This window comes from Gracilinanus agilis, chromosome 3 (genome assembly GCF_016433145.1).
Source record: "Gracilinanus agilis isolate LMUSP501 chromosome 3, AgileGrace, whole genome shotgun sequence".
Taxonomy (NCBI): Eukaryota; Metazoa; Chordata; class Mammalia; order Didelphimorphia; family Didelphidae; genus Gracilinanus; species Gracilinanus agilis.
In genome coordinates, this window is record NC_058132.1 from 97,926,121 (window position 1) to 97,950,395 (window position 24,275).

Below are 24,275 nucleotides of genomic sequence, written 5' to 3' on the forward strand. Positions count from 1 at the left end.
CAATTCTATTTTTTCTCTTTGCTCCTTACAATGCCAAAAGCAAAAAAAATTTGTGCCTGGTATTGTAGCATGGCAACATACTCTAATAATACTGCTAACTTGAGAGCTGAAATAAAAGGAATGAGCAGTCCTACAGTCCTACAAATATTATTATACAAATCTTAGGAGAAAATAAATTCTGATAAGATAAGCAGATAAACCATATGAGAAGATATTAATAGCAGAAGGAAACATGGCCTCCATATCATCTAAATGAATTCAGATATCTGTGAATGAAATTTCAAAACAAGATGAAAATGAATAAACACCTGAGGAGGCCCAAGAAAACATGGAACCTCAGTAGAATACTCTTGAATGGTCAAAGAGGAAAAATGAAATTGATGAAGAATAGAAAAAGTCGAAGCCAGATGGCAAGCCTCATCAAAGAAATAAAAGAGAATCACTGATTGGGAATATAAATTCACAGGGATTAGCAACAATCTGGAAGAAAAGAAGCAAAAAACTATAAAGAAAATGTGAAACAGTGATCTCATAAATAGGATTGTAGTAACAATTTAAGGATTATAAATCTCCCAGAAGAATATGATAAAAAAAACCTGAATACCCTAATGCAAGAATTGATACATGAAAACTGCTTAGAAATTCCAGAAGAGAATGCAGTAATATGTTACAAAGAGCAAAAAAGTCAAGAATACTACCCAAGTTGACAAATCCTTTAAATCCAAGTCTAACCATTCATGTAAAAAATGTTGAAATTTTAAAGACATTCGAAACACTCTTATGAAGGAAGTTAAGCCTGAGCAAATTATCTTGCAAATACTCTCAACAGCAAAAATGTAAGAAAGGGAAACAAATACAGAAATCAAGACAGATTAAATATAACAACACTAATTACCTCTACAAAATAAGAGGAAAATATCTATGCATTTAGTAACAAAACAACAATATAAAATGTCAACAGAGAAGCCATTAAAAGATTTCTTTCTAAGAGTACACATGGGGACAAGGATGAAAATAGAAGTCAAGGAATTCTGATAGTAGAGGAATGGATCTGAAATATCATATATTTAGGTCACTTCCCCTGAGGCTGAATAAGTGCTTACTATGGGTTTAAATTACAGAATGGAATAGTGCAGTGATGGACAAACTTTTTAAAGAGGGGACCAAATGAAAGGAAATGCTCATCTGCCAGTCTGCTTCTAAGGCAACTCTTTTGAAGTTTCATTGTATTGTATCCTACTCATTGTATTCTTCCGATTAGGAATAATGTCAGGGAGCCGAATAAAACATTTCAGGGGGCTGCATCTGGCCCACAGGCTGTAGTTTGCCTATCACTGCAATAGTGTGTAAAAGGGGATCTAGGCAAAAGTACAGAGGAGCAAGTGAAGTACCAAAATCAAATCAAATCAAAGGTTAACACTCCTATAACCTTCAGGAAGAAGAGGCTCAATAGGAGATTAGTAAAGAGGCAAAGAAAAAGTGAAATGGTGAAAGGGAGAAATCTTGATTTGGTGAAAATAGGCCATCTCCTTTGATGAACTCTCTTATGGAGGAAAAATGATATTTTTGAGGTCAGATTAGAACTTTACAGTTGACATAAACTACATGGATTTGTTGTTTAGAAAGACCACTTACCCTATCTCTGCATAAAATTAGAACTTTTGTGGCCAACCAACAAGATAAGGGGAATTGGAACTTTTGTGACCAACCAACACCAAGAAGATTAGGAGAGCCTGGACCCAGAGAGATAGCAAATGAATGACCGAATAAATTATCTTTTATAAAGAAGATAGAATATTATTGTATTGTAAAAATATGTCAGAAGGGACAGATTCAGAGAATCCTAAAAGGATATAAAATGTTGCATAGTGAGGTTAGAAGAAGCAGAAAAACAATTCATATTGTTGCTTGGTTGATTAATCATGCCCAACTCTTTGTGAACTCTGATTTTCTTGGCAAAGATAGAGGAGTGGCTCACCATTTCCTTCTCTAACTCTTTTTGAGGCAAAGCGGGTTAAGTGATTTGCCCACTGCTAGTTAGCATCTGAGGCCATATTTGAAGTCAGGTCCTCCTGATTCCAAGCCCAGTGCTCTATCCACTGAGGTACCTACCTACCAGAAAATTCAGGATATACCTGCTGTGGCAAACTTTCAGAGCATGTCTTAGACAAGAATTATACAAAATGGACATAGAGATTGGTTGAACTCTACAATCCTGGAATAGATGAGATCACAGATCCATTTGAGCATTTGAGAGAATAATTTATTAAATTAAATTAAATGGGGAATGGCGGATGGTTAAGAATTTTGAACAAAGATAGGCAAGTAGTCAGTCAATAGTCACTGACGATATGCTTACTACGTGCCAGGCACTGAGCTCAGAGTCTTTCAGCTTTTCTAATATAGAAGATGAACATCTAAAAATTGTCATTGGAAATTGTCTTAATTGCCCCTTGTAAGTTTCTATCTTAATATAAAATATGACTTTTTAAAAATAATTTACTGAAAAAAAATAATTTACTGAAATGCTATACTAAAATAAACTGTTTTTTGCATGCTAAAAGCAGTTTTAGGGCCATGTATAAATGATCATTATACTGTTAATTATAGCTTTATCCTTCATAATCTAAATTTGGTGATTGGTTAACGTAGCTTTCCATCCATATTACAATAAGATCCCTTTGATTTGTATCATATATCCTAATAGTGATAGGTTTGCCCTTTAAAATGGATTTTATTTTTCCTAGATTGCTTAAAAGATCTATAAATCTCAGTTGTTTTGTAAGGTAAGATAAATGTGTAGTAGTGACAAGATTATACTGTTCAACTTGAAGTGACCCATTAAGGATTTGAACATAGTATAAAATTTGAAATCTGTCTTTACCCCATCCTATTTAAATGGTTTGAAGCTAGTCACCCTTTAAAATTCTATTTTAATGTCACAGATACACCTTGTTTCTGCATTCCTATAAGGAAATCCCTATTAATTCAAAATAAAGTAAACATTGTGTAGTCTTTTTTTTAGGAATGTAGATTCTTGGTTTTGAATGGATGCTTATCTCAATTTAGTCTTCTTTATTGGTTCTTTTTTTTTTGTTTGTTTTGTGTTTTTTTTTAATGTTTTAGAAAAATTTTCCATGGTTACATGATTCATGTTCTTACTTTCCCCTTCACCCCCCCTTCACCCTAACCCTCCCCCATAGCCGATGCACATTTCCACTGGTTTTAACATGTGTCATCTATCAAGACCCTATTTCCATATTATTGCTTGGTGTGGTCATTTCAAGTCTACATTTCCAAACATGTCCGCCTCAACCCATTGTGTTCAAGCAGTTATTTTTCTTCTGTGTTTCCACTCCTGCAGTTCTTCCTCTGAATGTGGGTAGCGTTCTTTTCCATAAGTCCCTCAGAATTGCCCTGGGTCATTGCATTGCTGCTAGTACAGAAGTCCATTACATTCTATTTTACCAGAGTGTATTGGTCTCTGTGTACAATGTTCTTCTGGCTCTGCTCCTTTCACTCTTCATCAATTCCTGGGAGTCATTCCAGTTCACATGGAATTCCTCCAGTTTATTTATTCCTTTGAGCATAGCATATACCACAATTTGTTAAGCCATTCCCCAATTGAAGGGCATACCCTCATTTTCTAGTATTTTGCTACCACAAAAAGCACAGCTATAAATATTTTCGTACAAGTCTTTTTATCTATGATCTCTTTGGGGTACAAACCAAGCAATGGTATGACTGGATCAAAAGGCAGGCATTCTTTTAGAGCTCTTTAGGCATAATTCCAAATTGCCATCCAGAATGGTTGGATCAGTTCACAACTCCACCAGCAATGCATTAATGTCCCAATTTTGCCATATCCCCTCCAACATTCATTACTCTCCCCTGCTGTCATTTTAGCCAATCTGCTAGGTGTGAGGTGATACCTCAGAGTTGTTTTTGCATTTCTCTAATTATTAGAGATTTAAAACACTTTCTCATGTGCTTATTGATAGTTTTGCTTTCTTTATCTGAAAATTGCCTATTCATGTCCCTTGCCCATTTATCAATTGGGGAATGGCTTGATTTTTTTATACAATTGATTTAGTTCCTTGTATATTTGAATAATTAGACCTCTGTCAGAATTTTTTGTTTAAAGATTTTTTCTCAGTTTGTTTTTTCCCTTCTGATTTTGGTTGCATTGTTTTTGTTTGTACTAATTTACTTATTTAGTGCCATACCTATCAAACTACCAAAAAACTTTTTTACTGAATTAGAAAAAAACTATAACAAAGTTCATTTGGAAGAACAAAAGATCAAGAATATCAAGGGAAATAATGAAAAAAAAGTGAAGGAAGGTGGTCTAGCAGTACCAGATCTTAAAATGTACTATAAAACAGCGGTCATCAAAACAATATGATACTGGCTAAGAGACTGAAGGGAGGATCAGTGGAATAGACTTGGGGTAAGTGACGTCAGCAAGACAGTGTATGATAAACCTAAAGAGCCCAATTTTGGGGACAAAAATTGTCATATTCAAGATCTGGGAGTTGAGAGTCACACCTTGATTGACAGTTGATGTCAGTTGGAGACTTCGGAATGTTCGCAGAGACTGTGAGGCGGGGGGAGGGGGGGGGGGGAGGCAGTTGGCCAGAGAGGATATAAAATACCCTGAAAGACTTCTGAGAGGGGCTTTTTGATTTGGGGACCCTTGGCTTTTGGTTTTAGAGCCTTGACCTAAAATCTTTGACTAAAACATCAAATTGATCTTGAACATTGATTGACCTGTGGGTCTGACCATGAGTCCTCTGATTCTCTCTGAATTCCCCCTAGATATTTAAGCATTTAAACCATCTCTAGATATTTAGGTATCCCAGGCCCAGGGGCAGGGGGGAACTGGGAAGTACGTAGAAGAAGAAGAAGAGGTTGGTATGGGTGATATTTCCTGAAGGCTGTAGGACTGGCACAACAACTAACTGTAAGAAGCTGAAAGAGGTATCATCAATATTTGTGTCATCAAAAGATATTGCTTACTCTGGTTTGGCCGTGGCCAGGCTGAGCCAGAGGAGGTGAAGAACAAGAACCCAGCCTACAGTCCTGAGGGATTAGTGTCATAGATTTAGTGACAGGGCCTCCTATTCCCACTCCGTTCCTGATCATTCCTTTCCCTTGTTAACAACATAGATAAATTTATTAAGTACCTGCCTGGAGTAGTTATTTCATCACCACTCTGGGAGGGAGAAACGCAGTCAGATGAACGTTATCCAAGGCTAATAGAGCCCAATACTAATAATCAATCAACCCCAGATGGACCTGAAAGGGTTACTCATCCACTGACCTTTAGGGATTCTGTCTGAGCTCTGTTATAAAGAAGGGCAGTTATTACAACATCCAGCCGAGTGGCAGGACACGGGTGTCCCTGCACCAGCCATTAGGGAAACCAAATCACAGCTTCCTCAGATTAATAACAACAATATAATAACTAGCCTCTTAGAAATATAAGAGATACCATCATCTATCTCTTATTTTTAAAACAAAATCCACTATTCAACAATAACTGCTGGGAAAATTGGAAAACAACATGGGAGAGATTAGGTTTAGATCAACATCTCACACCCTACACCAAGATAAATTCAGAATGGGTGAATGACTTGAATATAAAGAAGGAAACTATAAGTAAATTAAGTGAACACAGAATAGTATACCTGTCAGATCTCTGGGAAAGGAAAGATTTTAAAACCAAGCAAGAGTTAGAAAAAATTACAAAATGTAAAATAAATAATTTTGATTATTTTAAATTTAAAAGGTTCCATATAAACAAAAACAATGCAATCAGTTTATTCTTTTGACGTACAAAACTACTTACATATTTATGACCTGAAAATAGAGATAGATCTAAGTTTTCATTGAATTTGGAGTGCTGTGCAGGTGGTGTACATGTGATAGCTCACTGAGTTAACCTCAGAGTGCAGAGGTTTATGGATCCAGTTTATTGTTCTAAAGTGTCCTCTTTTCCTGGCTTCAGCCATTAGGTGATTTCTTTGTAGGCTAGAATGCGTACTGTTCCCAGACAGCTTTCAATACCTGGTATTACTAATTACTTCTTTTTGGGTCCACTCTCCCACCTCTCTCATGCCCTACAGTTAAAGTTTGAAATGTGTCCTAATTTAATTTGCCTCCAGTTCTACATCTTCTTGTGGGGGACTCTTAGCTAAGCATTTACATTTTTTTTGGCATAGAATATATGCATTTTATGAATTTGCTTGCTCACTAGTGCTTACCATTTTATAATGCCTACCTCATAAAGTGGCTTTTTTAAATATTTTTAATATTTTTAATATTTGCTTTCTCTAGTGTCTAATGGGGGAAAACCCCTTTTCTTCTCTTCTAATTTTCCCAGAAATCAGTATGTTACTGGTTTATGACATATGTCTATCCCTAACCATTCAAAAAGTAATTGAAGTTTTGGATGAAAGCAATAATTATCTGCCTGAGATTTGCTTCCTAAGTCATATTCCTTTGCAAAATCAGGAAGATGAAGCATTAATCACTTAATTCCCCTTCTTGATCATGCGTAAGTCATCTTTGTTCTATTTAAGGCAAAAAAGTTTCTCTAAAGAGACAAACTCTTAATTGGATTTGGCCCTGAGGGTGTTCAACTGAATGTTAGATTGTAATTGAAGAAAGTTGAAGTTAAAAGGGGCTTCAGAAAGCAGACATCTAGTACAACTAGTACTAGATATGAATACTAGTTCTCAATGTGAAAAGAACATCTCTGACCAAAGGTTGTCTAGTCTCTGAAGACATTTAGTGAAGAACAACTGAGTGCCTCCTGTTAAGATTAAAAATGATAAAGACTGATATGATAAGAGAAATTAGTAGTTTAATTAAAGTCATGGCCATGTTGGTAAAATATATAAATATATATATATATATATATATGACCGCTCCTGCCTAGCTTTTAGATTTACCACCAGAGCCCATCCTCTCCACACATCAGTCAGCTCCTCAGGAAGATCAAGAGGCATTCTTTTGGCCCTCCTCTGAATTTAAAACTGCCCCCTGCGTGGGGACCTTTGACATCCCCACACCCTAAGACCCATTGGAATCATGGGTAATGTAGTCTCAAAGTCTCCCACATGTCCATAGGGAGTCTGCTAGACACTTCCCTGAATTTAAAACAAACATTTCCCCCTGAAGTCCGGCAAAAAAAAAAGGTTGGCCCTTTTTTCTTCACTGGATCTATAAACATAGACAACTTCTAAATTTCAGGAATTTGGGGGAATAAAAGAAATGGATAACTAGCCTCATTGACAAAAAAACAATTTGGGGGCAGTCCCCTATTGGCATATTAGTGTACAATTAGAACAAATTGCATTCAGCTGTTTAACTCCCCATAGTTCAATCAACTGCACCCCAAAGTTCAAATTTGGTCTTCATGGTACAGTGAAGGCTTTTCAGGCATCTTCATGGTGTCTTCACCAAACAGGTTCGTCGTCTGGATTCTGGGGAGGTGGCAAAATCCTTGTCCTGAAATTATTCTCAAAAGAATTTAAACTTAACACTATAGATTATAAAACATATATTTCCTTCTAAGAATTATACATTTCCCCCCTGAAATTACTCCTATAAGAGTTAAATGTACATATATTTTTACATTATCAAATTTAAAAAACTTAACACACATCCCCCTGAGGAAAATTCTACACACACCTTTTTTCCTAAAAAGGGTACCTCAGGTCAGCTAAGGATGAGTGGCTGAGTCACGGGGGTTGTATGAAATCAATCGGCAAACTAAAAAGAATAAAATTCAAGAAAAAAAATTAACTTGTGAATGAAACGTAAAATGTGCAAAAAATGTAAGGAAAATAAACTTATAACAGGCTTTTGAAACAAGGCCCGATGAAAGTGATTTAAGCAGTTTGCTGTTACCCATTCAGGGCCAGGACTTAAGGGAAACGTCTCTCTCTGATCTGATTTGCCATCAGCTTTTCAGGGAAGTGAGCCAAATAAATAACCAATCTTAGGTGCATTACTAGGAATTCAATTTGAGGGGACCCACGTCCTCTAAAGTTTTAGAAAAGACAGGGACTCCAGGACTCAAACCCCAATTTCAAGCCCTAAAGTATTGGCATATAACTCCTGCAATCCATGCAGATCCTCAGTCAGGTCTCTGACCATGTTGCTCAGCACTCCTCCAGGAATCAGACAGAGAGGCATTAAATCACAGTCCCATAGGCTCAGGTATTTGCATTAAGCTTATATCACTGTAAAATAAATTTTAAAAAAGGATAAATAATGACTATATATGTACTTCTAGTACAAGATGAGAAAAAGGAAAAATCAATTGCTCTAATAAAAAAAGAATGTTTTAAAAATTAAAAATATATATAGCTTAGAACTAGAAGGGTTTTGTTACCCAAAAATGAGATTTTCTGTAAGAGAAAATGNATTGCTCTAATTAAAAAAATGTTTTAAAAAAATCAAAAATATATATATAGCTTAGAAGTAGAAGGGTTTTGTTACCCAAAAATGAGATTTTCTGTAAAAGAAAATGGATCTTACAAATAGCAGATTCACAATGCACATTCAGATAGAGTATCATAATTTCCAATAACACATTTTAAAACAATAAACAATGATGTTTAAAAAAATCATATACTTGTTACAACTTTTAAATCTTGGCTAAGAGTTTCTCAACAAACTGTTACTGCTTTCATATCAAAATCTGATATTTAAAAAAGAAACCTTCTGATCTAAATCTCTCAAGAATTCTAGATCCTTCTGATAAGAATATACAGGAGCTCCTTGGCTTCCTGTTTTAAAAAAAATCGCAGGTAGGAAATTTTCATGCTTCTACCCATTTAAGGCAATAATTTTTCTTATAATAAAATATATAAAAGCTTATCCTTTAAGATAACAATTCTTTAGGATCTAAAGTAAAAGTTAAAAGACCTCTTGTAAAATTACAATTTAAATCTGAAGGCATGGAAACTTCCAAGGCTCTATACAATTACCAAGACAGAATAAAACTTAAAAGACATGTGCTCCTATAAGATGTTATAACCGCAGTGTTTTTGATACAGTAAGCTTTAAGTAAATTAGGAAATATAATAAAATCATAAGCAGAAACTTCATTAGCTTAAAATGATTCAGTGCAACAGGAAAATCAATGAAATAAGCAAGATTAATTCACAAAACTAATTAGCAAAATACAGTAAGATACAGTCTCTTTAAAACTCTGAGTTCTGAGGTTTTAAAAGTTAAGGGGTTTTTTAAGTTCAAAGTTCTAAGCAGGTACGGGGTGAATTTCTTCCCCTAATGTTCAATTCTTAATCACAAGAAAGTTTGAATAGGCCATGCACCCAATGAAGAGTAATCACTAGTTCAAGGTTCAGATGCTAGCGTCCACATGGGGTCGGGTCGTGGGCTCCGGGCTAGAGAAAAGCTTAGGCCAGTTTTGTAGAAAATCCCACATGTAGAAATTGTGGGCAGGGGTTTCCCCGTGGAGGGCAAGAATGGCCTTCCAGGTTAAGAGTCCTCTATAAGAGAGTAGGGAGAAAGGGGGATACTTCCCAAATCTTTAGCGGCAGAGGCTAAAGCTGAAACAGCGGTGGTCGGCAAGTCAGGGCGGGGGTCACTCCTCGGAAATCTCAGGATTCCGGATCAACAGAAATGGTCTGCACTGGCGGGCTTGAGGCAGGAACATGAGGCAGCAGGAAAAGCGGCAGAGATCACAGGCACTGGGGCACTGGCAGGCTCGAGGTTTGGCAGGGAAGAGGCAGGAAAGGAGACCAGGTCAGGACCCAGGAGATCAGTGGCGAGACGATACTGGCTGGGCCCAAGGTGGGTCGGGGCTGGACTGGCTGGCTGAGTCTCACCTGAGGCAAAAACGTGCTGTAGCTTTTAGCAAAAGCATGGCGAGCAAGGCCACTTTCCTTTTTAAAAAAATTGCCCAGAAGAGCTGAGCAAGATGGCCAAAAAACAGGCATGGCTCTCTTTAGGCTATCTGGAAAATTGAGAATTCGAATTTCGACCTTGTGGTTGCCATCATTGTTATGATTAAAAATGATAAAGACTGATATAATAAGAGAAATTAGTAGTTTAATTAAAGCCATGGCCATGTTGGTAAAATATATATATATATGACCAAGCCTGCCTAGCTTTTAGATTTACCGCCAGAGCCCATCCTCTCCACACGTCAGTCAGCCCTTCAGGAAGATCAAGAGGCATTCTTTTGGCCCTCCTCTGAATTTAAAACTTCCCCCTGGGGGGCAGCTGGGTAGCTCAGTGGATTGAGAGCCAGGCCTAGAGACAGGAGGTCCTAGGTTCAAATCCAGCCTCAGACACTTCCCAGCTGTGTGACCCTAGGCAAGTCACTTGACCCCCATTGCCTACCCTTACCACTCTTCCACCAATGAGTCTATGCACAGAAGTTAAGGGTTTAAAATAAAAAAAAATATTAAAAAAAAAAAAAAACTGCCCCCTGCGTGGGGACCTTTGACATCCCCACGCCCTAAGACCCATTGGAATCATGGGTAATGTAGTCTCAAAGTCTCCCACATGTCCATAGGGAGTCTGCTAGACACTTCCTTGAATTTAAAACAAACACTCCTAATGCAGTCCATTCTCCTGTTGGGTAGTTCTAATTATTGAGGAGTTCTTTTTTATCTTCCCCCTTACCAGTTGCCTCTGAACCTGTCTCCACTCTTCCTAATTCTTCTCTCTAGCCTCAGACAAAGCAAGTTTCTATCTTCTATGTGACAAAGTCTTCAAATACTTGGAACATAGCTACAGTGTTCCCTTTATATAATTTTTTTTCTCCAAGACCATTTACCCCAATCTGTACCTAAATGGCAATCCTCTGTATGCTATCCCTGTCAAATGGTCATCCAGAGACTGCTCTATTTGAAGACCTCAAAAAGAAAGCAGCCCATTCTACCTTTGGACTTTTCTGATTTCCTAAGATTTATTTTTCCTTACATCAAGTCAAAATTTGCCTCTGTAACTTCGAATTTCCAGGTCCAAGAAAATCAAGTCTATTTATTCTCCTAAAGCTTTATCAAAGCTATGAATTTATTGAGAATCTGCCTTGCTTCTCCCATTTATAATTTATTTGAGCCAAATGATGAACATGTCATTTCCTTTCTGTAAGCCTTTGTTTCATCTAAAATTTTTACTATTTAATTCACAACATTGTGACAACACAAATATAAGCTCTTTGAGGTCTGGGGAGAAGAAGGAAGTCATACTGAAATGTTCTCTAAAATAAATTCACCTTTTTGAATATAGAACATACAGAAAAAAGTTCCTCTCTAATACCAGCGTTCAGCCCCAAACATTTTCTCTGTCCATCCCCTATGCCTGGAATACTCTTCCTCCTTATTTCTGCCGTCTGGCTTTTCTGGCTTCTTTCAAACCTCACTAAAATCCCACCTTTTCTAGTCCCCATTAAATCTAATGCTTTTCTTTGTAATTTCCTATGTATCCTGTGTATTACTTGTTTATTTGTGTGTGTGTGTGTGTGTGTGTGTGTGTGTGTGTGTGTGTGTGTTTCATTTTATTTGTCTCTCCAGTTAGATCATGAACTCCTTTAGGCAAAGACAATCTTTTCCCTTTAAAAAAAATTATTATTTCCAGCACTTGGCACAGTGCTTACATGGTGCTTAATAAGTGCATTAACTCTATAGCCTTTTAAGATGTCTTAGCTCGTACGTAATATGTGAGCCACTGTGCTGTCTAATCTCTAAACCCTGTGATCTAGTTAAAAACTATAGGTTCCTTATTTTTTTCCCCTCCAATGTATCAGGACCCAAAGTCTGCTGGGCTCAGTTATAAGTTGTGGCTGACAGACAGCCTTGAGTGCAGCAGGCATGACATAAGTTATATGGCCAAAGTAAATGAATTCTCAAGTCAGTTTTGGCCTTAACTTGTACTGCTGATTGTTCCACCTTACAGAAGCAGGCGCTGAGTGTGTTCCTGTCAAGTTTGTATTTTTTTACTCTCTCTACTCCCCATTTTCTTTTGAAGTTGCCAGCTTTAGGTATCAATGGTTAAAGCTTTCAGAAGCTTTATTCATAGGAGACATAGAGATCTTCAGATGGAAGAGGAAGGGAAAAGCAGGGTTGCTTTGAGCCTGGGGGTTTTGTGGATGGACCACTTTTATAACCATTGTGTTTTAACTTTTTGTTATAAGAGCTACCATGGTTTCCTTATAGGAAAGTATCTATTGTTCTTACTCTAATGTGATTATGATGAAGTTAAGTAAAACACCATTATTTTTACGAAGAATTTAGTCCAATTCTTCAGATGTTAGTGCCATGTATTGGAAACCTGCTGTCTATAACTTGGCAACGTCTATTCTGTTTTCTAAAATGTTTCAATTTCTCACTTTCCCTAGGTTTCCACTATATCCAAAAGGTGGAGAGAAGTTACAGTTTGATTATGGTGTCTATCTTCTGAATAAAAATATAGCACAGGTAAGCAATTTGTTTTTCTCTTTCCCTACTCCCACACCCTCTTTTCCACCCCCAACCTCTCATTTCTTCATTGGCTGACATTTTCTTTTTGTTTTAGAGAGATGTGCAGCCAATCCTTTTAATATACTAATATGACAACCCTAAGTTATTTTTATGATGCACTCTTAATCAAAAGAAGTAGAAGGTACAAATATGTATGTTTAGTACCCACAGAGGAAGTTCCTCTGATTTTTTCACTCACTGGAAGATTAACAGTTTTAGAGCTTTTTCCGTCTATATTATACTGCTGCTAACAGATCCCCTCTTGTACTTCTTTTACTATCTGGTCCCTTCAGGATTTTCAGTCTATCCAGTTGTTTACAGGAAATTCTTATACCTTTGACATGACTCTACATACTATGTTTATCTTCAAGGGGCAAGATAAAAATTCCAGGTGTAACAAAATAGTCTTACTAGCATTGTGTGTCCCTAGCCTCCATACCATTTGGTATGTTACTTAAAGACTGTGTGTGCCACTAGCCATCATGGAAACTGTGTATTACATATCCTGGTTGGGGAAGGGACCATTTTTCTGAAAGTATGTATGCAATTCATATGCAGCATTTTTGCCTGCACTTCAAGGTATGTGAAGACATCCCATACTTTTCTCAGCTGTGTGAAAGACCAGCTTCCCAACTTCACTGCTTCATTTCTTATATTGGGACATTCATATAATATTCAGTGATATCCAAATCTTAACTATAATTTAAATATATTATCAGTGGAAACTACAGGCTTTTCCATTTATAGAAGCAATACTTTTTTATGAGCCCTTTTTCTTTTCTTTTCTTTTTACATTTTGAAAATTTTTATTTAATTAATTGATTTAGAACATTTTTCCATGGTTACATGATTCATGTTCTCTCCCTCCCCTCCTGACCTCCCATAGCCAACGAGTAATTCCACTGGGTTTTACATATGTCTTTGATCAATACCTATTTCCATACTGTTAATATTTGCACTAGGGTGATCCCTTAGAGCAACCGTCGGCAACCTTTTTGGCTGTGAGAGCCATAAATGCCTGCAGAAGGAGGAGGATGGAGGCGGAAGGCGCTGGAATATGGGGCAGGGGCTGAAGGGCCCCCTGGGGCACATCCTGGGGCTCTGCTCGGACTGGCCAGTCAGGAGGTAGAGCCAGATATGGCTCGAGAGCCATACGTTGCCGACCCCTGCCTTAGAGTCTACAACCCCAATCATATCCCCATCGACCCATGTGATCAAGCAGTTGTTTTCCTTCTGTGTTTCTACTTCCACAGTTCCTTCTCAGGATGTGGATAACGTTCTTTCTCATAAGTTTCTCAGAATTGTTCTGGATTCTTGCATTGCTGCTAGTAGAGAAGTCCATTACATTTGATTGTGCCACAGTGTATAAGGTTCTCCTGGTTCTGCTCCTTTCACTCTGAATCAATTCCTGTAGGTCATTCCAGTTCACATGGAATTCCTCCAGTTATGAGCCCTTTTTCTGAATAAGTAGAAAGATTCCCTTAACAATTGCCTTATTTATGCCCAATAGATACAGCGTTATTTCCTCACGTTGGTGTCATCTCTTCTTTTCTTCCTCTTGCCTAGTCTCAGCCTAATACTTTTATATAATTAGAGTTTTATAAGGACTTGGCAGTCTGAATTCATCATTCACAGAGTATATTAAGGAAGTTCCTTAAGAGAAATTCAGGAAGATCCAGTCAGTCTTTAAACTCACCACCTCCACAGATCAGAAGAACTAGAAGATCTCCTTCAACCATCCACCCTTGCCCTCTTCACCAGAAGCCTCCAGCTGACTGAGGACCTTCTGCTTTTAAAGGGGTCACTTATGCATCACTTCCTTTGCCTCCCTCCTAATTTGCATGTCCAATCACAATAGATGCTTCTCATAGACCGCCCAGGGGGCGGGTCAATCGATTCTGATTCGTCACTCACTCTAGTACACATGGGTTAGGACCTCCCAGAATTGGAAGGTGCTCTCACCTTTGCTGATTAAATCTAAAGATGAGCAGTGTAGACTTAATCTAGTTATCACACCAGTATCACTTGATCATAGAGTATGTGTTGTGTGTGTGTTGGGGGGCAGGGTTGGTCAGGAGAAAGAAGGGGGTTGGTTAAGGTATAAGCAGACTGAAAAGCTAGGGTGGAGCCAGGTTGTGAATAGCTATGAACACCAAACAGATGATTTTACATTTGATCCTATAGTGAAAAGGAGTTGCTGGAGTTTATTGATTGGTGTGGTGATAATGGTCATCTCAGTGGAAGTGAGGAAGTGCAGTGAGGAAGGAGTTGTCATAGGGAGATCAGTCCCTAGACATGAGGTGGTAAGAGTTTTCCTCAGGGCTGTAAAGGTGTCACAGAAGAGAAAGAGATATGCACAAAAGATACCTGAAAGTAGAATTGGCAGCTTTTGTCACAAATTGTATATCAGGGTGAGAGAAAGTGAATAATCAAATATATAAGCCTGGGTGACTTGAAGGATGGTGGAGCCTTCAATGATAATAGGGAAGTTTGGGAGGAGGAAGGATTTAGAAGAAAAAATGATGAGTTTTTGGACATGTTGAATATCTTATGTTTACTGGATAGCCAGTGTAATAAGCAATTAGAGATCAGAGTCTAAGAGTCAGCAGAGACTAGGATTAGATAAGTAGATCTGGGAATCATTAGCACAGAGATAAGAATTAAATACATGGAAGCTGATAAGATCAACAAGTAAAATGGTATAAAGGGCAAATAGAAGAGGGCCCAGGACAAAGAGTGTTGTGGGGTGCCCACAATTAGTGAGCACGGCCTTGGTTAGATTTCCATCTAGCAAAGGAGACTGGGAAGGATAGTGTTTAGGATGTATAACTGAAAGAGACGTCGGAGATCTCCTAGTCCAGCCAACTAATTTTACATGTGTGGAAACTGAGTCCTAAAGAGATAATAATGCACACTTTCTTCTTATGACTCCAAATTTACCATTCTTTCTACTGTCACTAACTGAAGCTACCTGAAAGCTAGCCAGTGGAGAGGTATGTCTAGCAGTCTCTGTACTGAGTAACTCTTTAAAGATCTTTGAAAACTCCTTGATATTTATTCTCTCATTCGATTCTCAAAATAGTCCTATGAGGGAAACAAGGCAAGAAAAGTAAATGGAGACTCAGAGAGGTAAAATAATGTGCCCAAGACCACAGAGATTAGTAAATAGAAAACTTGCATTTAAATCCAGGTCCTTTGGCCCCAAGTCTTTTTCCATTGTACTATTTTGACTTTAAGCCTGATTTCAGGTATCAGTAGAAGGGCTGCTAAGATAATGACCTTTTTTTCCTTTGGTCTCTCAAAGTACTGAAATATTACTAATTAGTGAGATGAAAAATGTTGTACGTAAATAGGAGGCAGATTGGTAATATGAAAGGGCTGCTAAGCCTCACTTGGGCCTGACAGGTACTGTTGGCTGATTCTGCCAAGCTGGCTCAAAGATTCTCAGATGGTAGATGAATCTGGGCTAGTGAGTGATATGTTTGCCTGGGTGGTTACCCAATGTATTAGTAACTCCAGGACTTGTGAAGTTCAGCTTAGCCAAGCCTCTGCCTCTACAACAGTGCCCAAGCCAAGAATCTAATGGGAGTTGTATATGTGTTTAACAATTCCTCTAGCCCCTAGCTTGAAGTTGGATTCAATGGTAAAGGATTGGTTTTGGGCTGGTGTAGGTGTGCTCAATGGATAAATGCTGTTTTGACTGTGGTTTGATAAATCTCTTCACCTAATTAGCTGTAGATGTTCACCAATGGGGAAAGGAACGCCAATCTTCTTTGGACTGAACTCCAGCAGGATTTATTTGCTTATCTAAAGGGTTAGGAACAAGGAAATAAGGATAGAGGTGTGGGGAATGCTAAGATATCTAATTGAATCAAGTAATCTAAATCAAATGGATGATGAATTGATAATAGGCTGGAGTTTCTTCTCCCTCTCTCAATCCCTGGCTTGACCCAACCATGGCACAAACCAAAGGATAGGAAAGGCTAATGGTGCTCTTCTCAATGGCTGTGATGTTGTTCTCTCTCAGCTCTATTAGTAACAGGTAGAATAACTTCCTATGGCACTCAGGTATGTATGCTGGATTGCAGGTCTATGGCCTACCCTCCCTTCAACTACCCTCCTCCCAGGATTCTCGAATCTGAGACCAGGTGTGCTGTAGTCTAAGGGTATTTATAGGGGTGGTTCTAAATGTCTTCTGGCCCTGGCTCACGCCACCTGAGCACATTCCAAAGTCTTTAACCGACGGTCCTATCACTCAAGATGTCCTCCATTTTGTCCCAGAAGTTCCTTATTACAAAAGAAATAACATTAATATTACCTTTTCCAAACAGAACTATAAATTCATCAGTACAAATAATGGGGCTAATTTTGTTAGGGATAGAGTAAAGACCTATTCTTTATTTATCTGTAAACAAGAACTCTCTTAGGTTATGAAAGTCAGTAAACACTACCCGCCATTTTAGACTTCAGTGACCCAGCTACATGCCAGGGAGGATGGAGTATAATGACATCCTTAACACCTGTCTCTTCTTATGATGAAATGGTAGCAGAGGAGTTAAGGTCTTTAGGCTTACCTCCTCAGTTGACTATTTGCTAATTGGAGATGATTGGGGATGTCTAGGAGATACTGAGTGGGAAGGTCACAAGGAGGTATATAAGACATGCACCAGAGGAATTCTTACTCTTTTGCCCCTCTTGCTTTCATTGGTGACCATACAGATCATGGAGGGAGTCTAGTGGCATTTTAGATTGTCTTGAGCAGGTGATTAATAAATTAACTTAAAATTAAGAAGTCCTACTTCTCAGGAATTTGAAACTTTAGAGTAGCTAAGGTGACATTTGAACACAGGTTTTCATAATGTCAAAGCCTAATGCTCTATCCACTATACCACATCAGTATTTTTAAAAATAGTCTGTTCTGGAGGAAATTGAGAGTTCCTGCAGTTTTTACATTATCGAATGATATTGTTGGACTTATATTTTAAGAATATTACATTGCAACTCTATGGAGGATGGACTGAAGACAACAGTGATTTGAGACATAAAAATAAATTAGGAGACTATTGCACTTTTTTGGACAAGCTCTTGTGGGGGCCTAGAAACTCCAATTGTGGTCACGTTAAATGGAGAGAAAGGGAGAAATTCAGGAGATGCTGTGGATATTGAAATAATAATACTTGGCAACTGATTGGATATAGTAGGTGTAAGGGTGAAAAGTGGGTTTTATTGGTTTAATATATTAAAAGATGGTCGAGGATTGAACTATTATCAATCCTCAATTAAGAATAATCTCAAGTCAAAATTGACTTTTATGGAAGTTTATTTACAATTGAGAAGAGAGAGAGGAAGTAAGGAAATAAGAATCTATCCCACTAATTAATCCAGGTAGATCTTAACCCTCAGCCGAGGGTTAAAGGACCTGAGGCCAGGAGGTGAATGGAGCAAACTTCATTCACAGAGTCTATAAAAAGAAGTTTCTTAATAGAAGTTCAGGAAGATTCAGTTTTTAAACTCACCACGTGGAACAGTCTCAGTCACGAACCAGCAAAGTTCCCTCAGGTCCCCTTCACAAAACCAGAAGACCTCTCACTCACTCAACTCCCTCTTTTTAAAGACGTCACTTATGTGTCAGTTCCAGTGCCTTCCCCTAGCCTGTGTGTCCAATCACAATAGATGATTCTTATAGAACGCCCAGGGAGCGGGTCAGTCAATTCTGATTCATGTAGTCTGCAGTAAGCTGCCTTGGTACATGAATTCCTTATCATTGAAAGCCTTCAAAGGCTGGATGGCCACTTGTCAGGTATACCAGAGTATATCTGAACTTTATTACTATCCCTAGAAACTCATCTTTGTGCAAGATATATCAGTAGTGAATCCCATAACCCTTTGGAACTCCTTATCCCCAGGACCCCACCATCTCTCTGATAGTCAGAGTGGATTAGACTGATTGGAAGTGGATAATATTTTTCATTATGAGTTCTTTGGAATTGTTTTAAATCATTGTATTGATCAAAGTAGCTAAGTCTTTCACAGTTGGTTATTTTTATAATATTGCTCTAACTATGTACATTATTCTCTTGATTCTGCTCATTTTACCCTGCATTAGTTTATATGTCTTTCCAGGTTCTTTGGTGATCATCTTGTACTTCATTTCTTATGGCACAAGTGTATTCTATTACAATCATATACCACAACTTGTTCAGCCATTCCCCAGTTGATGGACATCCCCTCAAATTTGCCACCACAAAAGAGAACGAACTGATATATATATATATATATATATCAGTTCTCTTTTGTACTATATATATATAGTACTTATGAGTCTTTTTCCTTTCTCCTTGATTTCTTTGAGTTACAGCTCTAGTCTCAGTATTAGTGAATCAGAGTTTTATAACCCTTTGGTCACAGACTGAGACTGCTTGTTGTCATGTTAAAGAAAGGATTCTTGTTTAAAAAGTAAGTTGGAATAAATGACCACATAGTTTCAAATTATTTGAGTGTGTGAGTCAAAGCTAAGATGGCGGTGGAGTAATATGAGCTTTCTGAATCTCCTTCCAAGTGATCATTGCAGAGCATCTCAAAAAGACAGAAATCAAAATCAGACGAGTAAAGGGGCTCCCACTAGATGCAGTGTTGGAGGTAGGCAGTGTTTGGGACTTTCCAGGCTGTAAGGGGACAAAATTACACTTATCAAAGTGCAAGCTGGTCACCCTCACCCATACCACCTACCATGCCAGTCAGAGCAAGGGCCAGGGCAATCTCTAAATTCTTGGGGGCTGGCTGAGGACATCACAGACTTACCTCTGAGGGCAGTGCAAGGCCTTGGCAACAAAAGTTGAGACCCAAGGCTGAAGAGCACAGAGCCTGGGCAGCAGAGCATGGAGATTGGGCAGAGACAAGACTGACCATAGCAGAGACAATGGGGACTGGAAAAATAGCCTCAGGACAAAACACTTTTAAGCATGCAACACAAAGAACTGCCTCCCCTCCTCACTCAGACTTCTAACTGGGAAGGGAAGATAGTACCTGTGAGACAAGCAAAGAAAGCAATGTCCACTAACATGTAGGAATTCTAATCTAATAGTAGCAAAAGGAATAGGTATCAGCAAAAAAAGCTTTTGACCCTGGATAATTTTTATGGAGAAAAAGAGCAAAATACAGACGAGTATTTTTTTGGGGAAAATTTTTTTCCCAAAAAATGGAAATTAGTCACAAGCGCTAGAGGAACTCAAAAAAAGAGTTCAAGAACTAAGCAAGAAAGATAGAAGAAAAATGGGAAGAAAAGTTGGAAAAAGAAATGAAAGTAATACAAAAAGAAAATAGCAGCTTCAAAGACAAAATTGCCCACATGGAAAAAGAGGCACAGAAATCAAATGAAGTAATAAGCAAATTGGAGACCAGAATTGACCTGCTAGAAAGCATGAAAAGCAGGAGACCAAACCAAAAAGGGAAATCAAAAACTCATTGGTGAAAATCAGTCTTTAAAGACTAGAATAGGGTAAGTAGAAGCTAATGATCTCATGATATGGCAAGAATTAATAAAGCAAAATCAAAAGAATGAAAAAATAGAAGGAAACATGAAATATCTCATTGAAAAGACAACTGACCTGGAAAACAGGTCCAGAAGGGACAATTTGAGAATTGTTGGTCTACCTGAAAGCCTGGGAAATAAAATAAAATGCCTTGACATATTATAAGAAATTATTCAAGAAAAATGCCCTTGTATTCTTGAATAAGAGGGCAAAATAGACATTGAAAGAATCCATAGATTACCCCCTACATTAAATTCTCCAATGACAACCCCCAGAAATGTAACAGCCAAAATCAAGAACTTCTAAGCCAAGGATAAAATATTACAAGAAGCCAGTAAGAGACAATTCAGATACCAAGGAGCCCAAAGTCAGGATTACATAGCATCTGGCAGCCTCCACACTAAAGGTCTGCAAGGCTTAGAATATGATATTCAAGAAATCAAGAGAATTGAGTATACAACCAAGAATCACCTACCCATCAATATTGACTGTAGACTTTCAGGAGAAAGTATACATTTAATAAAACAAAAGATTTCTAATCATTCCTAAAGAAAAGACCAGAACTAAATGGAAAATTGATGTCCAAATACAAAATTCAAGAGAACCATAAAAAGGTAAACAAGAAAGGGGGGAAGGAATTTAAGGGCTTCAGTAAGGTTAAATTGATTATATTCCAGTATGGAAAAATGATATCTGTAACTCTTGAAAACTATTTTCATTATCATAGTAGATAGAAGAATTATTCATAGGCAGAGGTTGGGGCAGCAAGTTGTTTAAGATACTATGCAAAAAAGGGGGAGGGAAAGAGGATGATACTAAGAGAAACTTGAAGGAAAAAGAAAAATAGGATAAATTATACCATATAAAGAGGTGTATGGGGGTGGGGGAAAAGAAGAATACTCTAATAGGAAGGGGAAGAGGAGAGTGGTAATAGGTAATACTTAAGCCTTACTCTCAGTAGAATCATTTCTGAGAAGGAAGAACAGCCAGATCTATTAGGGTATAGAATTCTGTCCTACCTTCCAGGTAAGTTGAGAGGGAATAACAAAAGAAGGGAGTGGGGCAGGGAGTATTGAAAGGGAGGGAAAGGTTGGGGGGGCAGCAATTAATAGACCTTAAAGAAAAATGAGAGGAAAATAAAAAGGGAGGTGGGGATGGGAAGGAAAGTAAAATAAGGGTAGAGAAAAGAAGGATTGTTAAAAATAAAACACTGGTGTAGAAGGAAACAGCAAAAGAAGAAAGAGCAGGATTAAAGAAGAAATCAGGATGATGGGGAATACACAGGTGGTAATCATAACTCTGAATGTGAATGGGATGAACTCACCCATAAAATAGAAGCAGATAGCAGAGTGGATTGAAAACCAAAATCCTACCATATGTTGTCTACAAGAAACACACATGAGGCAGGTAGACACATACAGGGTAAAGGTAGGAAGCTGGAGCAAAAGGCAATTTGGAATTATACACAAAGGGCTTTAAAAGAATGCATACCCTTTGATCCAGCCATACCACTGCTGGGTTTATACCCCAAAGAGATAATAAGGAAAAAGACTTGTACAAAAATATTCATAGCTATTCCCTTTGTGGTGGCAAAAAATTGGAAAAGGAGGGTGTATCCGTCAATTGGGGAATGGCTGAACAAATTGGGGTATATGCTGGTGATGGAATACTATTATGCTGTAAGGATTGATGATTTGGAGGTTTTCCATACAAACTGGGAGAACCTCAGTGAAACAAGCAAAACCAGAAGAACATTGTACATAGAAAGTAAAATATTGTGGGAAAATCCAATGTAATAGAACTTGCTACTAGTAGCAGTGCAACAAGCCAGGACACTCCTGAAGGATTTCTGTAGAAGAATGCTATCCACATTGAGAGAGAGAACTATGGAAGTAGAAATGCAAAAGCAAAACATATGACATCACTTATCAAATGCATATATGGGTATGTGATTTGGAGACTAGGCTTTTAAAAAATTGCTATATTGCAAAAATGAATAATATGAAAATAGGTATCAAGTGACAATATTTATACAACCCAGTGCAATTGCTTGTTGACTCTGGAAGCGGAGAGGGAAGAGGGGAGGGAAAGAAAATGATTCATGTATACATGGAAAAATATTCTAAAAAAATAAATACATTTTTAAAAAATAACAATAATTAAATAATTAAATTGTTTAAGTATGGTGAAGAGTTTAAGATTATCTAGTCTGACCCATCTTATTTTGCTGGACTAACACCTCAGAGAGGGAAATTGACTTGGCTAAGATCATATGCCCAAAGATAGAAACAGAATTTCAGGTCTCTTCATTCTCAGGGGTAGGATTCCAGCCTCTAAAATATCTTTCAACTTTGGGCTTTTATTATTTTGTGACTTAATGGAAAATTTTGAACCTGATCAAGATGTTAAAAGAATTAAAGAAATACATAAGGAAATATGAAATATATCCCCTCAGTATAGGTGGGATGTTTGTATGTGTGTATATATATTCTTTTTTAATATATATTTTTAGCCTTTTTATGCTAGGACAAGATAGTGGAGACCCTTGAATGCCAGGAGACATTTGAATAGTGAATGAAGTTTTATATACTTGAGTATTTATCACTTTTGAGTTAAAGTACTTCTATGAAGCACTAAAATAAAAACTAACTCAACCTAGCTGGAAAAGAAAGCAAGAGAAACAAAAGTCCACAATTTAGCTCACCCGATATGTACAATACTTATTGTGTTGGTCACTGTATCCAGTTTTTTGAACTGTAACTGTGAAACTAACCACAAAACGGAAATTACTTGATGTAGCCAAACTAAAATCTGACTGGGTTTATAATGTCACTTAAATTTCTTCTTAGAGGCTTGTGAACCTTTGGCTTTTTTTTATATATAAGCCTAATATAATGAGTGGTGTAATGTAAGAGTTATCTCAGGATGAAGTCATCTGAGTGGAATGTGCCTGTGTCTTAAAAACCTGATAAACATCACTCCATGGTATTTAGGAGATTAAAAGAGACTTAGACATGTAAATGTTACTTTCACATTATTATAACCAAGGAAGCTCATGGCCCAGCTATCCAAACAGCTGTGCTTTAGACAAAGCTAACAATTTTACTGGAGAGGGTTGACTCTTCCTTTAAAACTAAGTGCATAATCTTCCATACTGGCCTTTAATTTGAATTACAGAAAATAAAAGAGCCATCTGCCAGTCACATTTTTGTGCTTCTTTGCTCCTCATTCTAATTCATCAGTTTATTTTATGGAAATTCTACTCTGGCATCAGTCAACCAATAACTATTTATTATACACCTATAGGCACTTTGTTATGCTCTGGAGATACAAAGAAAGGTAATATGGGAGACAACCTGCACACAAATAACTATATACAAAGAAGCTATATACAGAATAAATAGAATATAATCAACAGAGGGGAAAGCATTACAATTAAGAGGAATCAGAAAAGCCTCCGTAAGGCAGAAGAAAGAAAGGTAAGAAGGTAGAAATGGAGAGGAAGAGCATTCCAGACATGAGGGGAAACTAGTGAGAATGCTTGGAGTAGAGGAATGTAGTGTTGTATTGAGGGAAAAGTAGAACACTACTAGTGGGTCAAGATACCCTGGTTTCTTCTAACTAAGTAGCCTGGGACTGATACATAGAGTACCTCAGTGGCATGGGAATGTGATATGCAGCTGGCATCACTGTTGCTGCTGCCCTCCCCTGTCACTAGGTCATAGAATACATGGGAAAGTATAAAACCTAAGAAGACTGGGACTGGCTAGGTAGAGGTGGAAAAGTTATAATAGTCTTAGAATGCCAAAGAGAAGACTTATTTGATCTTGGAGGTGATAGGGAGAGCTGCTATGGATCAGACTTAGGAAGAACACTTTGACAGCAGAGTGGAGATTGGGTTGGAATAGGGAGAGACTTTATCAGGCAAACCAACTAGCATATTCTTAGAATCATCCAGGCATGAAGAAATGAAGGCTTCTACTAGGCTGGTGTCAGCATCAGATTGAGAAGGGAACATATTGAAGAGATGTTTGAAGGTAAAATTGACAGGCCGTGGCAACAGATTGGATACAGTCAAAAGGTAAGAATGAGGAGTCAGGGAAGACACCTGAGATTTGAGTCTGAGTTACTGGGAAGATGATGATACCTGCAATAATAATGGGGAAATTTGAAGCCAGAGTGGGATGGGGCAAGTTTAGAGAGAAATATTACAAGTTCAATTTTAGACCTGTTGAGT

The 24,275-nt window shown here is 37.8% G+C and overlaps 1 protein-coding gene across 1 annotated transcript in view; it reads left to right on the plus strand.

The window, feature by feature from the left end:
- UVRAG (UV radiation resistance associated) overlaps positions 1-24,275 on the plus strand; it is a 436,868-nt gene that overhangs the window by 319,366 nt on the left and 93,227 nt on the right. Inside the window, exon 13 of the mRNA XM_044668156.1 lies at positions 12,386-12,464. Within this exon, the coding sequence (XP_044524091.1) occupies positions 12,386-12,464 (79 nt within the window). The remainder of the gene's footprint in view (positions 1-12,385; positions 12,465-24,275) is intronic.